Raw genomic sequence first — 20,639 nt, forward strand, 5'->3', positions numbered from 1 at the left:
GCTGTTGCTAACCTAAAACACTTTTAGCAATTATATTTCTTAATGATTAGAGTACTGTAAATAAAGTACACAGAGAAAGTGCAAATATACAATACATTCACCAAAACTACACAAGACCAATGCTGCTGACTGAGGAAAAAACAATTTATTTTTCTTCATATACCAAAATCAGTCAACATGTCAACATGGAGAATCAGAACAAAACATGTCCCAGTTTTCATACAGCTACTACAGTAGTGTACATAACACTGTTGGATCAGCAAAGAACAGATAAACATAACATACTGTATCCAGTACAGGTTACAATTATGGTAAAAAAAAAAAAAAATCTGAAAAGAACAGAAAATACAGTACAGGAAACAAACTCTGCTGCATTTGTATACTCCTTAAACCTGAATGGTGTGTCTAATCAATTGTATGCGTGCACCTGATGGCTGTGTTTCCCAGATTGGCTCATAGGGTAATACAACAGGCTGAACCTTGACTGAAATACTCCCTCATCAGAGTCTCACATGTAAAAAACCAGGTAGGCCTGGTGTGTGCAGAGGTGAGAAGCTTGCATAATGTGATAACACTATTGTGGAAATCTTAACCTTTCAGCCACAATGATCCTTTCACAAAAAAATCTCATCTATCAGGTTTATGTTCCTACTTTTCAATATGCCGAGTCTAAAGAGGTAGTAGAGAAAGATAGAAGGAGATGTAAAGAACAAAGATTAGACTATTCAATGCCAACCCTCTCTCTAGGCCTATTTTATTTCACTGAATAGCTGGCCTAGTTTTAAATGTTAGGACATTGCTTCAAGGGGCTGAATCCGACTATGACACATACTCCCATGTTATAAAACCAGCACTTCCTCCTTCACTATTTTCAATCATGATCTCCAATGTGGCAGGACGTGTAATGTTGTACTGAGACACAAATGGACATACATCAACTCCACTAAACCTTAGTTTAGAAATGCATCAATCAGTAAAGTGTCAGTATTGTCCACTAAATTATGATTTGATTGATCCACAAGCGGCACGAGTTAATATTTATACTAGGAAACTAAACTGAAATCCTGCAAGACACTTTTGACATGCTCTCACAACCCAGACACGATGCGGTAGGCCACACAGCATCGACATTTGGCCACATTATTTACCACCATAATTTCCCTTTTTTTTTAGATCAATAAATATCTATCTATCTATTAGGTTGCGATACTGTCATTTGGTCATTAGGGGGAGTTGGTTGATACACAGTGTGAGACGATGCAAGCCCTCTCCACCACGAGGCGTTTTTAGGGAAATTCTGAGAAATATCCTGCTCTATCTCGTTGCAAGTTTACGGATTGTCTATGCAGGAGCATAATTTCCTATCATTTTTTAATTGACATATTCTAGTATCACAAAATTCACAATTAGTGTGCACCCATAGTTTTAAAACTTAGAAGTTACTATGATAAATAGTAAACATGCAACTATAGTGTACCACTACTAGGCAAACTATGCAAACAATTGAGAAATTCACGCAGGGACACAGAATCATAGACTGTTGCACAGAACGGATAGAAATCAACACTGGACGTCCCAAACAAAGAGGTTTATCCCACAACCCCGGGAGCGCCCTAATCCCCGCCTCTAACGAAAATACCGTCATCCATTGGTCAGATTGTTGCACTACGCTCCTTTGATTGGCTGGCGGCTTGTTCACTGAACGTCTGTTGTTCGCTCTCGCCTCAGAGCGAGAGCGCCTGTGACAGTGGACGTCTTTGATTCATGTTGTGGTGGAGCCTTGCTGGATTTGGAGAACAATTAATGCGGCCAGAACAGAGCGCATGAAGGTATGTTTGCACGGAAGGTTGTGGGAATATTTTCTACATGGCTTCCGAAAATTAACCCTCCAATTTGATCGGGCTTTTTTTTTAAAGTAAGAATGCAATTTAGCACAAGTCCATAGACAGGTTTCTGAGCCAGCCTGTTATTTTGCTCGTTCTGGTTAGCCTAGCTAAGTGAAACTTTACAGCCGCAAAGTCGGTAGGATTGTGTGGTAAATAAAATTGCTAAAATAATATATACATCAGACAGGAGTAACTATCGCTGAGAACCATGGGGTCTTATGTTGAGTTCATTTTCTGGCTAAAATGGGTACTTCAGTAATGTTGATGCAGTATTGATTTTAACATTATCACTTCAGGAAATCTATATTGGAAATAGCTTAGTTGGTGTTTTTGTGATGTTTGTGACACTTGAAGTGAATGTTGCCTGCACGGAAAATAATGGCAGTCCCTTGTGTCAGACAAAGGCCCAGGACGGCAGGTGGATCCTCTGCTGTTCCTGGGCAACCGCTGCGATTATTTATTGCTTTGAACACGCTGAGCAGCCCGTTCGGACATTGAACACATCAGGTCTTTCCTGGTTAATGAGCCTGGATGAGTAAAGTTTGACCCAGAATTTCTTTGGGAACTGCAGTCTGAATGCACACAAGCATGGATGCATTTTTGACACTCATCACAGACTAGTGTTTTCCATTTGGTTGTAATGCTGTTCTATAGAAACTTGTAAATCTGGCTTGATGATCATTTGCTGGGTTGCATGAATGTGCCATCTAATGACAAGACTGTAAGATATTGGCCGGTTTATGATTTCATTACATATCCAAACAACACAAGCAACACTGATTTGAAACCATGCGGGCTACAGAGTGGGATTCAGGGATTTACTCTTGAGTGATGCTTCCCATGGTGTGGGCATTCCTGGAATGTTGGAATGATTTTCCATGGAAGCTGATTTACAGATATCGGGTGACACACATAGAGTATTGACAGCCAACAGCTCCAACACACACTAATATCTAAACTAACTTAAGTGTGTGTGTGTGTGTGTGTGTGTGTGTGTGTGTGTGTGTGTGTACAAGTTAGATGCCACACACACTTTGTTGCTTTGCTTTGAATGTGTGGTGCGCCACAGAATGCACTGAAGAATGTGAAAGCTTCAGCAAGAAAGTAAACAGTAGCTACACTTGAGATTCAACCTTTGCTGAGGAGAGGAAAGGTTTGTTTAAAGTGAAGATGAGGACAGTTGCTTTCACTTGTGATACAGATGGGTGACAAATGACAAAAAACAACAACAAATGTGTGGAATAATATAACAAATGGAGATGCTTCCATACATGGCTTGAGGGATTACTGAATGGTTTGACGAGCATCACCAGAGGAACGATTCCTCCACTGGAGTTGTTGTTGGAGTTGTTTCTTGTACGTGTTATACAGCAAATAAGCATACTACATACTGTGACCCTGGGCTGAGCTTGTTATTAGATGTCACTTTATTTATTCATTTTGTGTGTGAGAGAGAACAAGGTGAGGTTTAAGAGTCTGGCTGATCATTACTATTATCTGACTTCCCAAATTGCATCTACCTTGTCAAACATGATTAACACTCCAATGAGCAGCCGTGCCATTATAAAGCATAATAATAATAATAATAATAATATTCTGAAAGCGACTTCACCCAAGATGAAGTCAACTGTGTTTTGTCTTTCTCTTAATTTTAAGGATGATGTCAGCTGTGCAAAGTGTGTTATGTCTGAATCCTATGACTGTGTCCTATGACTATGGACCTAACTGATGAATCACAGGATACGGTGGATAGAGTGTGGGCGGGATGGCTAATACCTTAAAAGTGTGTGCCAAATAAAATGTTTTAAACATTGACCTAACATTGTTGGTGTTTGAAGCACATTGAATCTTCGCTGTGGGGAGCAAATAGAGCAGACAACTGTCCTCAGTCTCTTAGCAACTTAGCATGCAAATATGCTAATTACTTCCTGTTTACAACCCTGAGCACAACCCAGTGAGGCCACAGATGGGACCTCAAGTCCCATCTTATCACTCACTGACTAAAGGCACTCAGACAAGCCACTACTGGTGGTAAATGCTATGCTACACATAAATCCATGTACACCCAAAAGCAGTTTTATTCCTTGGGTCTGTGTAGATCATTCGGATTGCATTTTATGTTCATTTGCGTCTTTTATTTAATTAAACTAACCAGAAAGAATAGACATTTCTCTCATTCCGTCTCACTCCCTCTGTCTACTCAGGATGAGAAGATGAACGTGGAGGCTCTAAGCAGAGCAGAGCTGCTGACTCTCCTCAGTGTCCTGGAGGGAGAGCTGGAGGCCCAGGATGTGGTCATACATGCCCTCAGGGTGAGTTGGCCTCTACATCTGATACACACAAATCCCCCTGTTGACTCTGTTATACACATTGCAGCGCATCTCACATACATTTAGCAGCATAATTACATAGTGGACATAGATAGTAATAACTAAAATAAAAATAGTACTATAGCCCTTGTAGCAACCATTATAAAACATGCTCTTTTGACTGTCTGATACACTGAAATGAACCTGTTTCAGTATTACACCCCTCAAAAGAATGTGAGCTAGCAGGGAGGGTTTGTGTAAACAGGAAACTTAGGAAGCAGAGTTAGTGAAGACAATGGCGCGGGAGTCATTGTGGTTTCCCAGGCCTTTTATTCCACCAGAGCACCAACATTATTCCTTGTCAGACCAGTTGAAATCTGTGTTTCTTATTTTTACCCTTTTTCTTTCAATTCAGGCACTATTAAGACCTGAATATGTCCACACTGTGTCTAGACCCAGTTCAGACAGACTGCAGTGCATACCTGGGTTGTGTCAAATGTGCCTTGAGAAGCTATTTGTGCTCACATTTATTTTAATTTGGGAAACTCCTGTTGCTGCAGAAACAAAATTTGCCCTCGGCCAAAGAGAGAGACTTTGGTGGCTGTTTGGCACTTTGCCTTGGGTGCATGCCTCAAACCCTTGTGAGAGTTGTTTGGCCCTGGCAAATCAGCTGTATCCAACTGTGTTTTGAAAGTTAAACAGACTACGGAGATGACCAGGTAGTCTGTCAAGGCATTCGGAGAAGAATTTGCATTAATGCTATGCTAAATATGTGAACACTGGCATCTCAGGCATCTTCTGAATGTTTTGAGGTACAAATGTCCACTGGGACAGCTTGAAGTGCACATTGTGAACAGCACATCAGACATTATGCAAAGAAATCCTTAAAAATCCTCAGTATTGTGCAGCTCATTCATTCATATTCAAGTGAAAGAGCATAGCCTTCCTTCAGGCACAATGCTTTGCAGTGTTTGATTGTAGTCTGATTGGCTCTCTCCGTGCCCCTGGCTGCTTCTCACACTCATGGCCGCAGCAGCTGCTCCATGCTTGGATGAAGCTGCTTAGGGTCTGAATGCTTGACTCATTGTCTGAAATGTGATTGAGGTTGTGATGAGGACAAATAACCACCATGACTATCTTGTTCTAATGAACAGGCCTTAACAGTGAATTTTATCTAGGAAGCAAGTGAGGCTGTAATCATGAGAGAATTTTTAGTGCTAGGGCCTGACGGGAAGCATCAGAAGAATCTAACCGCACAAGCTCAGATGGCATCTTAGATGGCGGTAACTGTCAAAATCTGAATCAGGTTAAGGTTTATTGGCAAAGCAAGTTACACTTACAAGAAGTTTGCCTTGGCAGTCCAGATCTGACGCAGGCAGGGTTTGCCCCAAACTCAACGCACATGTGCACAGTCATTTCCCTTAGGACAATTGTACAGTCGCCTTGCTGTCTCGTCTGTACTTATTCCTCTTTCCATATCTCTAACTGCTTTTTTTTTCCCCTCTCCCTCCTTTCATCCTTCTCTCTTCCTTACACACAGCCACATTACGGGGGGTCTTTCATGTTTGACCATGACCCATGTCCTATTTGCCCACTCACTCACACACAGTTAGAGGCTGCAGTGTTTATTGTGGGGAGGATGTACAGATTTGTAGGCTCAAGTCACTGACTTCCCTTGTTCCCACCGGGGGCCTGTACACCAGTTTTAACTGACTGGCCAGAGTTAGGGCAGATTGTGTGTAGACATGTGGCTGCAGAGGGGAGTGCCAGGGGTTGATATTGAGTGTCTGTGCCTGTCATTGATTTGACACCCAAGAAGTCTTTTTTTACTGTCTGTCTTTCTCTGTCTTTGTCATTTTCCCACTGTGATGTTTCCTTAGATCTTCTCATGCTTCAGTCTTTTTCTCTAACTAGCGTTCTCTTCTCAGTTGCCAGTTAACAATAACCAAACTCAGTGAGTGTGAACATTATTTAGTTGTATGTGAGGACAGTTGAGAAAGGCAGAAGGGGCTCACAAATCCTCACCACTCTTTTCCAACTTCAAATATTTTCTCCTCTCAGGAGCAAGTACTTGGGATGCCTGAAGATTGCTCGGGACAACCGTATTCAGGCACTTTTTAACCCTTCCTTCACCCGAAACTCCTGAAAACTTGGAACTGTATCCGTGTTTGCTTAATTATAAGATTGCGTCACCTTTGGGACTTGTCTCTACAGATTCTTGATTGTTTTTAGTTCTCATCACTAAGGAGACAGATGAGCACTTTTACTAGAGGGAACATTGCTGAGAACCTGACACCCCAAACAGGACCTGCATTCCAACAGGAGTGGTATATCTTAGGAGTTGTTAATTGCCTGTATCTATACAGGAACTAATGTGCTATTATTTTTATTCTTTCTCAGGCATACATGGCTTAAATCCAGCATAGAGCAAGTTCTCATTAGCTCAAAGGAATGCCAGTTAAAGCCAGGAAAACAGAACTGCACCTGCCCTTTAAATACTCAGTGAGGGAGCTCTAAAGTCAGTCCTTCTTGATTGTTGTTGCACTATTTTCAAGAACCAAGTACACACAAGTGAACCCAGTGGGAAACAAACTTAAGACACTGTGATATTGAAATATGTCCCTGGTATGCTTCAATTTGTTGTTAAAGACTTGGTGGTCTTGAGTACCTGTGGCTGTGAAACAAATATTGCCACTTGACAATGGATTGAACCATTTTTTTTTTACCCAGGCCACCAAGTTGGTGTGGTTTCAATGTTGCAGTCATAGTCAGCAAGGCCAGTTTTGCTTTCCATATGATGTTGTATGCTGTAATCCTAAAATGCATTGTCTATTTTTGCAGGCTGATGTGTTTTCCTGACTCCATACAACAATAGGGCCTGGCTAGAGTGTGCTGTTCAGATAAGATTGAATATCACTGCTCAATTTGGACTTGTTGTCAAGATTGATAACGGGGGAAAAAGCACAAAGGAGGGACATACACAGAGGGTGCTATTAAAAGCAAAGCAATACCTAATATAACACACTAATGCACACTGGTCTATGTCAGTGAAGTGCTTCCATATCAACAGCCTGAGCCTTAGGCCTGAGAAAGTAAAGCTCCTTGGCCTGAAAATGCTGAGATGACATCAAAATACCTGTTACTTGGTTTTTTGCTTTTATCGTTAAAAACAGAAAACGCACAGAAACACACACCTACATACAGTACATCACACGCATAATTCACAGTTCTCCTTAGGATGCTTTTTTTATAGCAGCCTCTCTTATCCCTTGACCCAGCTCGTAACTATAGGACCATATCTGTAATGGTAACGAGCTCCACCCTTCGCTGCTATTTGCACTGAACAGGAAAGTATTTGCCGTCTACAAATAGAATAGTGATTTGAGAGGTCAGTCTGAGATAAGACCAATCTCTGCTTTCTCAATGCTGTCTTTTCTTGTGTTGGCATCAGTGAAAGATTTTAGTTTAATATTTGCCTGTTTCAAGAAATACCAAAACACTTCCTAGTTCCATGAATGATATGTTAGGTTTCTCCTAATGTATTGCCTGACCAAAGGGTGAGAGCACCAGCTCCCATGTTTCATTACTATGATGATGGCTGATGCAGTTAAACATTACTTGGAAGTTGTCTCATTGCACGTCCCATAAAGTGAGGTTTTGTTAAGCTTTGTGCCATCTGTGGTTAATGGGTGGGTGGGAGGTGTGGAGGATACAGCTTAAGCCTTAAGCACACACCGTAGCCTACACTTCAAAAAGCCTACTTAAAATGTCAATCCTCGCTGTGTTCTCTGCACCATTTGCATGTTTTTTGTTTTGTTTTAAAGACTCATCGGCTTGCCTTGCACATAATGTAAACACATCTTTTGAATGCAGACATTTACATTAATTTGTTTCTTTTTAAACAAAGCATGCAATGATATAAATTATGCTGAACGTGTGCAAATGGCTCATACTCACTGGTTATATATTTTCAATACTGATTAACCTTGGGGGACATTTAGTACGATCAGTGAGTTCTCAGTACATTCAGATGAGGGCCCAAAGCAGGCACTGTATCACCAGTACAACGGTACACCGTGTGAGAATGTCACTTAATGAGAGTGAATGTTTATCCGAAGATGTGTCAGGACATCAGGCTCCACGAATGAATACGCTGTAAATGACCATGTGCAGTAGGCCATTTGTACATTTTTATCAGGGGGGACGGAGCTGGTTAGTTTTGGTCACCAGTGACCAGCGAACCGCTCCATGAACTACTCTTTTGGTCCTGTATTTTTAAAGTACCACCCCAATTTTGTGTTCCTCCCAAGACAAAACTACATACTATTATCCTGTCAAAGTGTTATGAACCTAACGATTTATGTTGACCTTATAAGTGGTTAGTTGGCTAGTCAATAGCCCCCAGCCCCAAACTGTCACAACAAAGTCTTTTTCCAGTGCTCAACCAAACTACGGTATGTACGCTGTTGGGCTGGTTTGTGATTAGTTAGTTTGTAGTTAATTAGTTCTCATGGTATTTCTTTGACATTTTCTCAACTCTGACCTTAGAGAAAGATTTACTCAGTTCAAACATGGTTGGTCTGTCAACCATGTCCTAATTCAAGATGATACATTCCAAAATGTAATCTTATGAGGACTTGACTGACTACAAGCATGAGCTTTGTTATTTATTTGTAGCCACTGTCTCACTTTCCCATTTTGCATTTGCTACAAGTTTCCCCAGATTACTGTTCTGTAATTTCTTAATGTTTTTATGACCTGCACCAACAAAATGGATCAGAGAGGCCTTTGTGTCTGATTGAGTTTGCAGCCTCACAGCTCTGTTAAATCAGATGTGACTGCCAGTGGATTGATCCCTCTAACCTGCCAAGGTCAACACAACTGACCAGTGGTCCATTGACTATATGTCCTTCTCTGCTATAATGTAGAGCAAAGTAGTTGTCCTCTCCCCAGGAGAAAAACTGCACTTCTAATGTCTCACTTCCTCGTCCAAGAAAACGTTGAAGCCAGAGACATAAATCTGAACAGAATCCAACACTAGAGCGTCTGCAACTGAACTGATGTCTTCTTTTATTAGCCTGTCTCCTTTTCTACTCTCTACTTTCTACAACTAACAAGTCCCTGACACTATGCTTCTCTTGGACTGCAAGAGTCTCAACAAATAAAGTTGTTTTCATGGTTTAAAATAGCGCTATAGAACTCAAAGACAATCTCATACACATTTATTTTGCTGTTTAACAAAACTAAAAGGCTCGAGCATTCTAGCAGGTTATGTGTCTAACTGTTCTTCTGAAGAGTAGACTAATTCACCAGGATTGCATACCTTTCCCATAACCCCCACTGCAAAGCTTCTGGATTTAAGATGTTACAATGGAGACAGCCGGTAATGCCGGAAGAACCTTATGCAGCATGTTGTGCAAACATGTGCCAGCTGCATGTCATACACATGCATATAAGCTACACATGTGCATGCACATGTATTCATCCTATTTTTAATAGTAATTCCATTGTTTAATGCACAGTATGAGTCAGATTAAGGGCTGAACTGTACATTTGTAATAGGATATATGCACCAAATACCATTCAGAGCTGCTAACTTCATTGTGTGTCAATCAGTACACAGGCTTTTTAAGGAAACACTACTCCTTGGCTCTTTTCAGCTCACACAAGGGCATGATTGTGCCCTGAGCCTTTAGGTAACTGACTGACAGAGAAGATTTCCCAGTGAAAAGCATCAGGTTCTCTTTCACACCTTGCTACAGCTGCAGGAATGCATTAGAGCAGGGATCTACACCGGGGGGTCCGGAGTCCCTAGGCCTAGGGGGTCCTCACAATCAAAGCAGGAGGGCCTCCAAATAATTGTTTTGTGTTATTACATTTTTTCAAAATTAAAACGTCCTAACATGTATCCAACATATTATTAGCAAATATAAATCCCCACTGATGATAGGGTTAGTGCCTATAGGTAAGGTCGTCACTAAGACCTTACACATTTACACATGTATGATTAACGTGAAAATATGATTTATAAAATCATGCCAGCAATCATTAGGCCATTTAATAGCTTAGTATTCAATGCAAAACAAGTCTTTAGGCTACCCTACATGTCATTGTAGGCCCAGTTTAATTTTATATAATATATGTTGTGCCATCTTTCTTTCAGTTAAGGGGTCCTTTTCTTACTAAACGACCCCTGCATTAGTGGATAAAAGCTGTTAAAGAAGGTGATGCTCAACCAAACCGTAGCACACTGCTTTCAACAGCTGGCACATTGCATGGATTTTTTTTTAATACAAATTGTACGCTTACATAGTTGGTGCAAATTAAAACAAGTATTGATTATAAAATGATAGCATGTGAAATGATAGCATGTAATATATTCTGAGCTGTAGAGATATTTGTCCCCAGTACTTAGGCAGAAATTAGAACTTTGAAGAGAGGGTTTGCTTGTGGCACCCTCTCATAAAGGAAAGCACACTCTGTCATTATGATCAGAACTATCCAGAGAAAACCATGGGAGACCAGGCTAGGCTAGGACTTCCCCACAAACACACACACACACACACACACACACACACACACACACAATCCAATCTCAGCCTGTACCTTAATGGTCTGTTTAAACGGTTATTTAACTCAAGAAGCTGCAGTTGTTTTTCGCCAGCTAGATGATGAAGGTTTACAGCTTCATTTCAAAGCCCAGCACAAAACACATGCGCACAGCCACAGGTAAACTTACACACACAATGGCGTACATACATTTACATTTATATAACAAAAGAGGAAAAAGAGACACAGTCTTACTACAGACACACTCTCCCACATTGAAGGCTTCTGGGTCAGCCATGGAGACAATGTGTGAGACTGGAAGCATTGACACAGTGTCTTGTAATCTCTCCACTGAGGGTCACTCACATTCTTTGTTCAGCCAGAGAAAGAGCCTCAAATATAGCATCCTCTTCACTGATGCCTTCTGTGTGTGTATTTGTGCTGCCACAGTCTGAGAGCATGTGAGAAAAAGGCTCAAGTAGAGAGAGGCATTTTCTGAGTAATGATGATGAACAGGCAGAGGAATGCAGTGCCATGCGTGTTTGGGCAGGGAGGTGAAGGGGGCCAGAGGACTGGGGTGTCTGATGAGGTCTGCACTGGGAGACAAACAACGGGTGTCCTGAAGGCACGTGGAGTGAACTCTGTGGCTTGTGCTTACAGCACTGACCCTGCATGCCTCCAGAACTCAAACCTACTCACTGTTTGTAGTTAATGAGACCTCCTGATGATGTAGCATGGTGACCCGGAGTAAGGTCAAGAAGGCCCAATTCAGGTTACTTCATTGCTTGTCATTCCAGCCTGTTTCTCTCTCAAACAATCATGAGTAGTTTATGGTTAAGCGAAAGTAGGTAAATTGCATGCATTATTTTATCCATCTCAATTTTATTTCACCCATAACACGTGTGCTATCTTAGGTATAGGTTTAATCTAACCTCTTCATTAAAAACACCTCTGTGTTTTTGTGTCTGTGTGTGTGTGTGTGTGTGAGTGTGAGATTTCATGACCCGGTCCTTCACCCCAGCATCCCTGGGGAGGAGTTAACATCTGCCTCTGGTGGGGGTTGGACAGCCGCGCCTCACCTCTTTGTGTTTGGGTTGAGGTTAAAGACCATCTGCTTGTGCTCACACTGACAATAACATCACTCCACACTGATTTCCTGCAAGCAGGGACACACTTTCTTCAGAGTTAAATGGTCACATGATAAATAAAGTTATTACCTAAAAGTCAATCCAAATTTATACAGAATGTTTTTGATGAGTTACTTTGTGTTTTTCTTGGCACTGACAGTTTGGGCCCTATTTTATCTTCTTAACACATTTTTCCTGTTCTGCAGTGTGGAAAGGAGCTCTCATCCTATCAAATGCATGTACTGATAGACAAACACACTGGTCCTTTTTCTTCTTAGTCAGGACTGAACTTGTCCATGGACATATTTTTATCTTTCTTGCCACAGTTAAAGACATTAAAGACTTACACTGATCTTGGCTAGATTTGATCCAGCACGTGCTGCTAATGGTACAATTCCATGTGTGCTATATGTTTTTGTCTGTCTAGGCTCAGCACAGAGATGCTTTCTTCCAGGAGCGTTATGGCCAGTACGACCTTAGTGATCCATTCCTGGCGCTGCAACGGGACAGCGAGTCTGCGGAGCGCCAGAACACGCTCACCCAACCTCACACACACCTGCAAGGCCGGGCGGTGGGCCCAAACCCTCTGGCTGTGCTTAAACTGGTCATGGCTCACTGCAAAAAGATGCAGGAGAGGATGATGGGGCAGCTGGCTGCTGCGGAGAGCAGACACAGGAGGGTAAGTAATACAGTCGGGAACACACACCCTCATACATCCAGGGAGTTCTACAGCATATCTTCATTGCAGATATGCTGCAACCACCCAAGTACCCAGCCAGTGACCCACTGGGGCTCACACCTGTACAATAGGCTTGTTGAGTGTGTGCGAATGGATGTGCTTATCTATTTGTCTTCATGTTTCTCCTGTAGACTAGGCTTGGGTGACTGAGGCAGACAGTAGCCACACCCAGGGCTTTATCACAGCAGCGCTCATAAACATTTATCTCTATACTGTAAAGAGTGCTCTTTAGAGAGTTTATGGATCCGACAAAAGCTTGTATAAAAGGAGAGGTTCTACTATGCATGTTGATTAGTCGGGTGGCACCTTTTACAGCGGCAATACTGTGTGAGGCCGGACACCTCTTATAAGAGAAATAAATCAAAAGAGAATATAATAATTTGCTCATTTGAGAATGATGTCAAATTCAAGCACTGTCTGCATGTCACGTAATCTAATTCTTGGATTGCTCGATAGATGATAGCTGATCTGGAGGAGGAGAAACGACGGCGTGCTGAGGAGTCTGCGCAGAGTGATGATTTCACCTTCATGCTGCAGACACAAAAAGACAAACTGCTGCAACAGGTATGACTGACATAGATAAAAGATAAAAGGTAAAAAATACAAAGTGTATGTGTAGTGTAGTGTTTTTAGCAGTGTATGTGTGTGTGTTTATGTTTGGTAAAGTCTTAGCAGAACTCACAATTCTCACTTGCTGACAGGCAAGCACATCTGGTTAAAGAGATTCTACTTCTTCCCCCTCTCTCTCTCCCTATGCTCCTCATCTCTCCCTCTCCTCTCCTTTGCTTGCACGCTGGCCTTCATCAGAAAGGCAGCTTTGAGTTAAAACCAAGTGACTGAGCATGGAAGCATCAGTGCAGTTCCATTGTGTAACTCAGTAGGGTGGAGGGCTTGGCCTGTTAAAATACATACACACACACAGGCACCCATATGCACAAGCACAGGGCTGTTCCATAGGAAACAGAGGAGGAAGAAGCCATTGTTTAGTTGTCCAGCAGCCATGTGGCTTTATGGCCTCAGGAAACCTGAGATAATGGATGTCCATGTCTAATGCAAGGTCAGCTTGCAGCACACACACTGTGAGCACACAATCAACCACTGTACAAACTTTTTTACAAGGGCCTTACGTAAGAAAGGGTTCCTGAGTGTCTCCCAGTCTTCCTCCGGTTTTCCTGTTTTTTTTGTACACCAATCATAGACACTAGATTGTATTTAATCACCTTCCATTTCCTACTACTACTAATCAAAGCTTTTAAGCCATCCAATCACTGTCAAATGACCTCATAGCAAATTGAACCTTCCATAAACATGCCTTTCAAGCAACATATTATATTTAACAAGGAACAAATAGAACAGCTGCCTCTTTCTGTCCTTCTTCTGACTGAAACAACTTACTTTCCTAATTCTGTATGATTCAAGTGGACCTAATTTACCTTGTATTGGGTTTAGTCCAAAATACATATTCATATGTCTTACCCCAAAAACTATCATTTTCAAAAAAGGGGCAAGTTTCTCATCCTGTGTTGGATCTAATGTAACAAAGCAGTGCTCTTTTGCCTCCTTGTGGTCAAATGTGGAAAAGCTGCTTCGCCTTGACTCTTGTATCTCACTCCCTCTCTTTCTAGTTGGAAGTGGAGCGTGCAACAGTGCGGAAGCTAGAGAAGGAACAAGCACAGGCAGTGAGCCAGGTAGAGGAGTCACTGTCCCAGCAGCAACAGCTCTCCTCAAACCTGACTCTGGAGCTCCAGAAAGCCAGCAGCCAGGCTCAGGAGGAGGCTCACAAGGTCTCTCAACTCCGCACCTTGCTCCAAGAGGAGACCAATGCCCTGGAGAAGCTCCGGGGGGTTCTTGAAGATAAGAATAGCAGGGCAGTCCAGCTAGAGGCCAGGTCTGAGAGGCAGCTGGCTGAGTTTGACACAGAACGAGAGCAGATGAAAGCCAGGATTAGGAAAGAGGAGGAGAGGAGTCGGGAGCTGGAGAGACAGCTGGAGGAGCTGAGGAAGAGGTTGGCTGAAACTGGAGGAGGCAAAGAAGAGGGAAAGGAGGCTGTGACAGAAGTGACAGACTCGCTTTCCAAAATGATGATGATGTCCACCTCTGTTCAGACAGAGCCGGATGGAAAGATAACTATTGCTCCTAAATCCTTCTCCCTGTCAAAGGTCAATGGCCATTACACTCATAAAGAGACAGAATCGACACAGGAAGGCAGAGGAGCGGAAAACGGAGGGGTGGTAGAGAATGGGGGAGGAGCACTTTTGCATTCTCCTCTTCATCAGCCTCCTCACGCTCACTCTCCCTCTAGCACAGCCTCCTCTTCCCTCTCTTCTTCCCCCATTTCCTCCCCCGTCCTTGCGAAGCGCCTGGGCAGCCCAGGCTTCCATCAGTCTTCCTACCAGGCTGGCGTCAACCAGCGATTCCAGGCTGCTAGGCACAAGTTCCAGAGCCAGGCTGAGCTTGAGCAGCAGCAGCATGGTGGCCCTCTTTCGCCCAGAGACCTCTCCCCCACCACCTCTTCCATCCCTCCCCCACTAGAGCACAGCTCGGCAAAGCAGCTAGCCCGCAACACTGTCACTCAGGTGCTGTCCCGCTTCACCAGCCAGCAATCAGGCGTTAAGCTGGCGCCAATTAGCAGCTCGCCATTTGGTACAGACTACCGCAATATAGCCGCAACTCCTCCTGGGGGTAGGTCGCCTTCCTCAGGGCCTCTATCTCCGGGTATCCGCTCCCCCCTCACTCCTCGCTCCGACAGGACCCATCATCCTCCGATCCCTCCCAAGAAGCCTGGCATGAGTCCTACTCCAGTCTCCCCTAGTCACTCGGCTCGGACCAGCCTGTTTCCAGAGCTGACAGGTAACTGTGGACACAGCAACAGTGGGCTGGAAGGGGCCAATGAGCCAGACCTGGTTTTATCTTCTGGCAGTTAACGGCCGGATCATAATGGGTCATGTCCTAATCAACAGCTAATGTAATATTCATCTTTGCCAGTCCTTAATTCACACTTGGTAACACTCATAATCAGTAACATACACTTTAATTTAAGAGTTTGTTACACCCCTACCTCTATACCATAATCTGAGAAAAAATCAGAAAATAACTATTTGAAATAAAATATAGTATATTATGATTTCTTTTTATCAGATTTAATATTTCTATTAACGTTCCTGTCTGTATTGCTTTATATAGATTTTTTGTAAATTGGAACTTTTAGAATGAAAATATTAATCATTTGTTTTTCACTTTAACCTTATGTTAAGGGTGTTTAGATTTCATACAGTATATAGATAGACCACGCTAAAGACCTGTTGGTTTTGAAGAAAGAAATGTTAACGAGATTTCATTGTACAACACTCCTTTTTTCCCCTTCATGCTTAAATAGCATGTCCTGTTAGTATCAAAAAGAAGACTTTAGTCAGAGGCAACACTGTATAGCAAGTAGAAGGGCTAAATATAATATATGAATGTATAGCAAAGCTATCATTTCTCAATAGAGTAGTGGGTAGTTTGTTTTATCCCCAATGAATCCTTATGCAATTCATGTTGATATCCATGGAAACACTATCATACTGTAAATAGTTTAAGGTAAATTTCCAGTTGATTCTCTATGAAAGATCACATGCACCATATCGACCAGCCCTACATGCATGTGCTTTTTTTTCCTATTACACTTGTCATGACACTGAATCTTGTCTTGAAAAAGAAGAACACACTTTGTACTACATTACTGTAAGATACCGTATATCTGATTTTTTTCATTCAGGGAAGGTTAATTTTTGCTTTACCCGATGTCATGACTAGGTGCTAACTTCATCCCTTCAATGAACATAATGGGGACTAAAGGTCTAAATCTTGCTACTGCAACTGTTTCTATAGTATGTCAAATTATTGACATGGTATTGTGTCTTGTCCTAACAGTGCTACATGTTTGTTTTAGGTTTACTGTGTTTTGTTTTCTGGCTTTAAAATCAAGAATTGATTGAAACTGTTTCAGTCAGTCAAATTAAATCTGTAGATATATACAGTTTTCCTACGAGGGGCGATATCCATCAGCTGTCTCTGGTAAATACGCATATCATGAACACCTGCAACATCTAGCGCTGTTTTCAATAAATTGCCCATGCCTTAACGCTCACTGTTTCAAAGTGTTTCTGTTAAAACAGCTGACAATCTTCTAGGTCTTGAGTAATAGGCTATGTGAAATAACAATCTAGCCAAGATGTTCAGTCCATTTATTTGTACAACAGAATGGGGCAGTACAGTCTTGAACTTTATAACTGATCGGCACACAATTGTAGCATAGTGTGAGGGTTGAATACAGAACATTGTATAGCTAACAAGTAACTGATCCAGAGTCAGCCTATGTAGACATTATGTAACACACAGTACGATATGGCCTTACAGAAATCATGTATAGTATACAGTATATAATCTTGCCTTACAGTGCATGACAACTGCCTTGCGTTCACTTAGCATTGACCATTACACCGTTTGTTACACTTAAGAATAGTTCAGTGCAATGTCCTAAGACTCCAACATAAACCAGCATATTAAAATAGAAATTTGCATACATGGGTGGGATGATGGAGTTCTTTACCATAGGAAAGAGATTTTGGCAAATAAATCTTGGTTAATGAGTATTTTTCTTTCACAAAGAAAAAGCTGTACAGCAATAAAGCTGGTGTTGCCAAAGTAACAGAACAGAGAGTGCATTATTGATGCAACAGCCTAGAAGTTGATTTATCTTAATTCTGTCATCATTGCTTGCATGGATGGAGACATACATCAGCGGAGCACAGCAGGAAACAAGTGAACACTCTCTCAGCCCTGACAGACACCGACACACATACAGGTCAACAGTGCAGGGACAGAGCTATGCTGAGGACTATGCCACTCCCAGATGTTAATAGCAGGTAGTTGTTTCTATGTTGCCAGATTTTACTGATGCAGATTCCAACATACATGACAACCAAAAAACTTTCACAAAATCTGTATTTCCCTGTCCAAAATCAAACCCTGATAAGTGATGTGTGCTTCATTTCTCTCATCAGCTGCCTTGTGTGGTGCTGGTTCTTTCCATGTGCTGAAATCTCTCTTGTGACATAATCAAAGTTCTCCATCAGTTTGACTAAGGTAAAATATTGTAACTTTTGACACCTGAATCTCGGGAGTTCTGTGATTACTTATACAGCCGAAGGAAGATTAACTTCTTTAATGTAGCAGTCCTGAGCACAGCCTTGCACGCTGACCCAACACAACTTTTTCATAACACACACCCGGAAGTAACCAGTTTCTCCAACCACGATCATCTCCATAACCACAGCTTCCCAACAGCAGACGGAAATCTGTGCCTAATAGTCTGCAAATCTTCAGTTATACTTTTTTTTTGTGTGTTTTTTTTTCAATTATTCCTTGCCCCACACTGTATAGTTTTGCTTTGGTTAGTCCTTGCGCATGTTTAGGCGGGTTGTGGGCCTAGTGGAGCGTGCATCTCCACGGTAAGTGCCTGACCTTCGACTAGGCATTCTGCATTTCCTTGCCAATTTTGTAACTGAGGATCTTATTCCAGTCGATCTTAGTGCGTGTGACAGGCAGCTGGCGACGCAGGGCCTTAAAGGTGGTGTCAGACATGGTCTGGTAGTTCTCACTGATTGCAGTCTGAGGGCAAAAATGAAAGGGAAACAAATAGGTATAATATTTTTAGATTTTTTTATTTCAAAATGCAAATTTACATTTTGAAATTTAAAAAAAAGTATATCAAACGAGTAGTCGGTAAAAAGCAGCTTACCTGGTAGTCATTTTCGGCATTCTCTATAATGTCAACAAATTCCTTGGCTGTCTGACTTTCATTCTGTTTCAAACACACATACAAGTTTAATATACCTTTAACTATGTAAATATCCACACTCCTTATATTTCTTTATTTATATTTCTTACATTTCTAATATCTGAGCAACTGTAACAGAGTTTCCCTTCGGGGATCAATAAAGTATTTCTGATTCTGAATCATCACCTTTTATACTACTGAAAGAGATGGATGACCTTTTTTTTTTATATATATAGCTGACACAGTATCAAACTTGTAAGCAGCATAAAGTTGAAACCATGGCTGAAAGACACAAACGCTTAGATATTACATTTTTTACTTACAGTCACTGGTATTGATTCCTCTACCTCCTTATGGCTAACCAGCTGCACGTTCCCATCTTCATAATAATGCACCTAGAGACAGAGAAAAGATTAATTAGTAAGCTGGTGTTTATTTTTTTTAAATAGTCCCCCTTAACTTACTTATCATTTATGCAGATGAGCTCACTGAATTCACCTGGATTTTCAACACTCCTACCACCTGAGCAGTGGACTGACCAATGGTTAGCTTCCACTCTGACCTACAGCGACCATTCCTGTGGCAGAGAAAGGATGAGAAGCCTACATTACAAACAGACAGCAGCATCAGGAAGCTTAAAGCTGAGGGAGGTAGAATTTTTAAAATACGCCAGAAGAGTGAGACCTTGAGCCAAGTCAGAGATGCCAAAATGTAGTAGTCTTTCAGACCATTTGAATTACAATACTCTGAAATCTACTGTGTTATGATTTGTTTGTCCAATGATGCCCTAAAAGAAAATGCCTAACCCAGCTTTAAAGCGCTCATATTATGCTCTTTTTCAGGTTCATAACTGTATTTTGAGGTTGTACCACAGTAGGTTTACATGGTTTAATTTTCAAAAAACACCATATATTTGTTGCACTGCACATTGCTGCAGTTCCTCGTTTCATGCTGTGTGTTTAGGTCTCAGTTTAGCTACAGAGTGAGACATCTCACTTCTATACTATCTTTGTTGGGATTTTCACATGCGCAGTAGTTAGGTAAGATCACATCAGCTACATAACTTTCTCCAACTTTGGTCAGTACAAGGCAGGATTAGTTGGGAGACTTCTTCTAAACGAGGTGCACTTGTGGAATACCTGCAGAACAGGGACATGGAAGTAGTTCTTTTGTAGATTATGGTGAACTAGTGTGTGTTGTAGCAGTGCCATTGAGAACGAGCTAGCATGCTAGCGCTAGCATGTGCTACGGTTAGCCACCTCGTCTCGGCTAGTGACGTAGAAAGCCGTGCAGATTTTGAACAGCTCACACAGAGACTGAAGGCAGAGGACATTCAGAAACCGTATCTAATTCAACAGCATGGATAGTTTTTTTACTGAGGGACCAATTATTTCACTTTTATAAAAAAATAAAAAAAGATATACTATGTAAATCTGTTAATTTGTAAAGTTAAATTTGTGATAAAGCTATGTTATAAAAGATTAGCAACATATCCTAACACATTTACATATATTCATATAAGCTTTCAAACAGCTGTTTGCAGGGAGGTAACTATACCAGAAGTTTTTGGGTTGAAACTGATGTCCCTCGATGCAGGCTATGATCGTTTGCTGACCATCAACTGTTTTGCCATATACCTGTAACACACAGATGGTAAGGGTAAGTATGGGTAAAATGTAGTCTATTGCTGAGTTGAATATTTTGCCACAATTGTTGTGCCTTACCGTGCAGACTCCAGTAGGGTAGTGCTCTTTGACGTAGGCACTAAGGGAAGTATCACAGGCATCTCTCCAGCTTTTCAGGGCCGTCTCTCCTTCATATGGCTGCACGTCGCTCACCTCTTTTCTTAGGTGATCGAAGCGGAACGCCAAGCGGTTGCGGGGGTCCAGGAAACGTCCCTGACCCAAGTCACCATGCTCTGTGATCAGGACCTATCAATAAGGGAGAGGAACATTTGAAATAGGCTGGCTTTTGGCACTTCTGTAATATACTTACACTATCACTTTAGCATAAAACACACCGGCTCCTCGTAGCCCTCTAGTTTGGCAGGAGTAAACTGATCCATGTTGTACTGGGCAAAGGAGCTGGACAAACAGAATGGGCAAATAAGTAAAGTAGCCATTCATAACACAACACCAAAATGCTGTAAGCAAATGTTTTAACTGACCATTTTGAGAACACAAGCCATATATATATATATATATATAT

The 20,639-nt window shown here is 41.7% G+C and overlaps 2 protein-coding genes across 2 annotated transcripts in view; one reads left to right on the top strand and one right to left on the bottom strand.

Moving 5' to 3' along the window:
• Window positions 1-1,705: 1,705 nt before the first annotated feature.
• Window positions 1,706-16,739, top strand: cttnbp2nlb (CTTNBP2 N-terminal like b). The gene is made up of 5 exons (XM_032520511.1): window positions 1,706-1,829; window positions 4,091-4,198; window positions 12,299-12,550; window positions 13,067-13,174; window positions 14,236-16,739. Exons 1-5 carry the CDS (start codon window positions 1,824-1,826, stop codon window positions 15,532-15,534), a joined length of 1,773 nt encoding a protein of 590 aa, XP_032376402.1. The 5' UTR covers window positions 1,706-1,823; the 3' UTR covers window positions 15,535-16,739.
• An 82-nt stretch (window positions 16,740-16,821) lies between these two features.
• Window positions 16,822-20,639, bottom strand: part of capza1b (capping actin protein of muscle Z-line subunit alpha 1b) — a 7,060-nt gene continuing 3,242 nt past the window's right edge. Inside the window, exons 4-10 of the mRNA XM_032520512.1 lie at window positions 20,452-20,515; window positions 20,156-20,362; window positions 19,989-20,068; window positions 18,930-19,008; window positions 18,755-18,826; window positions 18,393-18,455; window positions 16,822-18,262 (exon numbers count right to left, since the gene is read on the bottom strand). Of these exons, the coding sequence (XP_032376403.1) occupies window positions 18,122-18,262; window positions 18,393-18,455; window positions 18,755-18,826; window positions 18,930-19,008; window positions 19,989-20,068; window positions 20,156-20,362; window positions 20,452-20,515 (706 nt within the window). The 3' untranslated portion in view covers window positions 16,822-18,121. The remainder of the gene's footprint in view (window positions 18,263-18,392; window positions 18,456-18,754; window positions 18,827-18,929; window positions 19,009-19,988; window positions 20,069-20,155; window positions 20,363-20,451; window positions 20,516-20,639) is intronic.

This window comes from Etheostoma spectabile, chromosome 7, assembly GCF_008692095.1.
Source record: "Etheostoma spectabile isolate EspeVRDwgs_2016 chromosome 7, UIUC_Espe_1.0, whole genome shotgun sequence".
In the NCBI taxonomy this organism is placed as follows: domain Eukaryota; kingdom Metazoa; phylum Chordata; class Actinopteri; order Perciformes; family Percidae; genus Etheostoma; species Etheostoma spectabile.

Bases quoted from the DNA above. Each gene is read 5' to 3' on its own strand.
- cttnbp2nlb (XM_032520511.1), top strand. The intron at 12,551-13,066 runs GTAAGTAATACA...ATTGCTCGATAG, and splicing joins CGGAGAGCAGACACAGGAGG to ATGATAGCTGATCTGGAGGA. The intron at 13,175-14,235 runs GTATGACTGACA...CTCTCTTTCTAG, and splicing joins AAGACAAACTGCTGCAACAG to TTGGAAGTGGAGCGTGCAAC.